The sequence below is a fragment of the Porites lutea genome, chromosome 9, assembly GCF_958299795.1.
Source record: "Porites lutea chromosome 9, jaPorLute2.1, whole genome shotgun sequence".
Taxonomy (NCBI): domain Eukaryota; kingdom Metazoa; phylum Cnidaria; class Anthozoa; order Scleractinia; family Poritidae; genus Porites; species Porites lutea.
Window position 1 is genome coordinate 30,930,884 of NC_133209.1, and position 4,990 is coordinate 30,935,873.

The window sequence follows — 4,990 nt, forward strand, 5'->3', positions numbered from 1 at the left end:
ATAGGTGAGGTGAAATGTGGTGGGTCACCCCATCTATCAAATTAAAATGAGATATTATATGGACAAGCGGGATACTCCACCAAAGCGGGTTACCTCACCTACCTTAGGTTTCCTACCTCCATGTGAACAGACCCTATGTCATTATCATCTTGTTATATCTGTTTCAATGAAATTTTACTATTATGAACTCATGATACCTGGATCTCACTATTACACCATTCGTGCAATCAACATGAGTGGGCTGATGGCCACTGTGACCACGAGCCAATCACTGAGGAAAACCACCAGCTTCCATGGTTTGACAGGAGATCCAAAGAGTTTGAGGCACTGCAAAAAATTATCCTGGATCCTGACCTTCTTGAAAGTGTCAAGTACTACACCAGATTCAGGTATATAAGGGGAACCCTGTTTTCATAAGAAAGACTAAATATATATCTTATTTCAATACGTTGGTTTATTCAAATATAATGTTTATGGATGAATGTTATGGTCTTCAAAGAAAAAATATTTTGGTTTGTATGCCTGTCTGCTTGGTCCTTGGCAAAAGAAATGTATGGAGGAAACTTAAAAGAAGAATGTGTTAATGAATACTATGTCAATAACTCCGAGCAGCCCCATTCCTTAAACTAAGCTCAGTAACGTTAACGTTGTCAGGCTTAGGCAAGGGTTTATTTTTTATTGCCACTGTGGACCTTGTGAAAACCTTCTTAAGGTGTTGGCCAGCCCCTAAATGCCTTTCTATGTCAAGCTCAATTCATTGTCCTTCTTTAATTATTACATGTATATTTAACCATGTTTTTCAAAAATATTTATTTTACTTTTAGGCATACAGGCGCATTAGAACGAGCCAACTCTCTGTCATTGACGTATGCCAGCAAGAGAATTTCCTACACGTAAGTAACGACACTTCATAGTTTTAAAAGTTCATAGTATTTATATTATCTGTAGCCTATAGAGAAGCTCAAATTGTTGTAGACTTCAAAAAATTGCACTGTGTGAACAAAGATCTCATGGAACACTGTCTATTTTGATCAATTGTTCTTTTTAGGAAGAAAGTCTACAAAGCAAGAAAACAACTAGCTGCCATTGACTGGAACTATCACCTCGATATTCCTGAACAAGAAGATGTGCTAGGCGAGGTTGCTGTGACCCGGAAGTACAACCAAAGAACAAAGAGTTGGAATGTGAAAATTGTAAAGCAGGCCAAAGACTATGGTTATATTCGGATGCGTCTGGCTAAAGTGTTTCGTCTACGTGTGGAGGATAATGAAAATATGCAGAGGGCGGTCCCAATGGAAGCTGATGACCCAAGGAGGATAGCCCCTACAATTGCTGTGGTGCCACCCCCACCTTCACGCGAGCTCTTTATTCAGCACAGCAGCAGGTTTAAGAAAAACTAGGAAACATGATGTAAAATATGTAATGAATACGGAACCTTTATGTATTCATGTGCAGTGTAAGAAAATATTCATCAAAGAAGGACTGTCATGTATGATGCACAATAAGCAATAGTGATGTTTTTGACAATAAATTGACAATAAATATAACCTATGAGAATTGTTTAATAATTTTAATGCACAATATGTGAAACTAAATAATGCAAAAGTTAACCGAAGACAAAGGATTGGTTAGTAAATGTAAATACCGGAGTAGGTTGGTCCTTATTGAACTAACCGTTGGAATCCGTTTTTGTGAGTCTAATTATCCATATTATAAAATTTGCTCGCACTGCCACAATACAAATACAGCTGTAATGCTATTGTTTTCATGGGGCAATATTCACAGGGGTACTCAATCCAGGACAACTTTTTTTTGAGGGGGGGGGGGGTGGGGTTGGGGGTATGGCATGAGGTTGAACAAACCAACTGCAATTAAAAATTCCTTGTAGAAACCTATCAAAAAGTGATTTCCATTTTAGCGAGGTTTGAACCCCATGTACACCCCAGTTGAGGAAGGGTAGTGCTCTCAAATTTTCCATACACAGCATGAAGGGCATACCCTTCTTTTGTGTTTTCCAAGGTAGCCATACTCTTCAATTATATAATGACGATAGGCAGCCTTTCGGAAGGCTCTGCTGCTATTATCTTGACGGTCGTTTCTGATATCCCCTGAACACTTTATACTTAATTATAAATAATCAGGGTCCAGGCATAGCTTGCGAAAGCGTGCGCTAAGTGAGACACAGTCTCGAGAATTACAGCACCGGTTCTCAACCTCCTGCGACATTCTGCGGCAATGTCCACATTTGCACCACTCGGGCACTGGTTCACTTGACCTTGCCATAGATGCTGTTGGCGGTGGCCTGAAAGATGCGGGCCCACCTGAAGCTGATGTTCCAGATATGCTCAAGTCTGAGGCTGGGGTGGATGCAGGTGTAGATTGGGCAGGGTTCGGTGGTGCTGGACTTGACACTTCTGGGGGGATAGAGAAAGGGAAGATGGGAGAGCGGCATCATCATTCTCATCTTCTGGGTCCTCCTGGATAAGAAGCATATCTATATAGTCCATGCTGCCCACTCCCCTCTGTAGAGCTCTTGTAGCAAGTTTTTTTGCTAGCTCCTCATCCAGGGTTTGGATAAACTCCTGTGAGGTTGAAAAATAGTGCAATAATTTGTTAGAGTAGTTGGACAATTACTTTTTATCACATTCTGTCGAAGCTTGACACGTAGATTTTTTTAAGAGCGTAATCGACGAGAAAATAACTAGTAAAAAGGGGACTTCCCTAAGAAATCTTGCACACTTCAGAACATGACACACAAACGAGACACTAAAACAAAAGACAATTTGCTCCATTTAGGGGAAGCAACAATCAACAACTTGTACAAGGAAAACTTACTAGATAATGGAATAGCAGATGAGATTTTTGAAGGACTATCTTTTGTGCCATCGACTATGAATTATAATTCAGTATTATACCTTCACTCGTCGATTTTCCATGTCCCGTTCTTGCTCCTCCGTAAGACCATTATCTGGTTGGCCTGGCCGTTCTTTGCACGAATCCCCATCCTTAGGATGCCACGGATGCAGCCTTCACATGATAAAAAAGAAATCGCAAACTGTACTAGTACTTCCTACTAGCGAATTTTAGACCTCAACCGAGCTTTGTTTCCCCACCTCTCTGTTCTTGCACGGCTTTCGTCGACCGCACGAACAAGCCTCTCCGCAGTAGCGACCGGCTGTTTTGCAAGGACATCCAGTCCTTTTTCTTCCTGCTTTCGTAGAGCAAGTGCTTGTACACTGGCAAGAGTTAGGGACGTTGTCCTGCGCAAACGGGAAGGAAATAATGTTGACTAGATTTCGCGCAATCGAGTGGAATAAACTGCGGTATTCAGAAGTCCAGGAAGAGTAGAGCGCGAGTCGCTGACTACAAAAGCGGCAAGAAAGTTGTGGCTAAATAAATACACGGATACATACCGCAAAAGAGCGACTTTGTTCCGAAGAAAGGCTCATTTCTGTAAAAGGTTCTAACGACAATAAGGAATCTCGATGAAGGTTTCGCAGCGCGAGTCGGCTTTTCACATGGGCTCATATAAACATGGCCTTGTTTACATCATTTGCATCTGTCAAATGCAAGCATGCGCAGTAGCCGTGTTATGTTATGTTATGTAGCCATTGTTTGCTGGTCACTCAAGTAAAGCATTGCATTGTATTCTGTGTTTCAATGACCAAATCTCAAAGCAACCTTTATCGAAATAGGTGTATACATTTCTTTTTTTTACAGCAATACATTCTACAAAACTAAAACAGCAGCCATATTCAGTCACAGACTCACAGACTGCCTTTTATTTTATTGAGCTGTCGTGTATTGTATTGTTAGAAGGGTGCATCGGTTAGTCATGCATCAGGATTATGCTTGTGGTTATGCAAAACACTTTTAATGTAATTTCTAGAATGTAAGTTTGTAACTGACATAAGAGTGTATAGCATAATACAAGGTCAATTCAATTTGCATGCTTTGTCTTATTTACTTCTCATGAGAATCGTTCTTTGTTATAGCTTGTGACACATTTTTCTGTTTCCATATTTGCGTAACTAAATACAAATCTTAACTGACTAACTGCATCCGCAATATAGTTTGATTTCCCGTCATGGTTACTATATCTTCTGGCCTTTGCTTTCTTCCAATCTTGTGGTCATTTCTGTTGGTCGTCACGGTGATAGTCTCTCGTTTAATGGCCAATAATACAGAGTTTGATGACTCTGTTCACTCGGCGAGCGCCTCTCAATGGTTGCATTCGATTTTCAGTCAACTTCTAGATTTGTTGGCCTTGGTAGGACTTCTTTCGATCTTCATTCGCTACTTACACTTGGAAGTGGTCACAAGAGGCCTTCCGCAAGAGACAAATGCAAGCATTGGACGTCTAAGACTGGCGTCACTGATATTTGGCATGGGAACTATGACTGGAATAACGGCCATTAGCAATTTCCGTCAACCAGGGGAAAAAGTAAGTCTGATCAATTTCTGTTTCCATAATTTAGAATGACTATAAAAATTTGAAGCCATTGTAAGCAATAGACTCTCCCACGTATTTTTTTTACCAAGTTTTAATGAGGATCAATCTGCAGAAAATCCGTCGACACTTCTTAAAAGAGCGTCTTAATACCAGTACACTTGCTAAGTTTGAAAATGATAGGTGTAAAGGGAGCGAGGTTATAGCTCCCCGAAGTCGATAAACTAATAGACGTTTGTATGGTGGAGGTCATGTTGGTGCCCCCACCATACAATATTAATATACTATATTTTGAGATACAGTGGAGAAAGGCTATATTTTGCAATGACAAAGCACGTATGAATTAAGTTACTGACGTGCGTACTCCGTATTAGCTTGGGGAAAAAGTTAGAATGAATTTGTGGAATGGCAAGCGACATGACTTTTGGAATGCTATTTAATGTTATGCGGAACGTAATAGAAACAGAATGATTCAAAAATAAATTCGACCAGGGTACTACTTTTAGAAACGTTGGGGGCGCTTCGCTATTTATTTCGTTG

The 4,990-nt window shown here is 40.4% G+C and overlaps 1 protein-coding gene across 1 annotated transcript; it reads left to right on the plus strand.

Moving 5' to 3' along the window:
* Positions 1–225: 225 nt before the first annotated feature.
* Positions 226–1,816, plus strand: LOC140949171 (uncharacterized; the record flags this gene model as incomplete). The annotated part of the gene is made up of 3 exons (XM_073398400.1): positions 226–389; positions 825–893; positions 1,049–1,816. Coding segments are annotated over 3 exons (585 nt in total), but the record flags the coding sequence as incomplete, so codon positions are not given.
* Between the last annotated feature and the right edge of the window lie 3,174 nt (positions 1,817–4,990).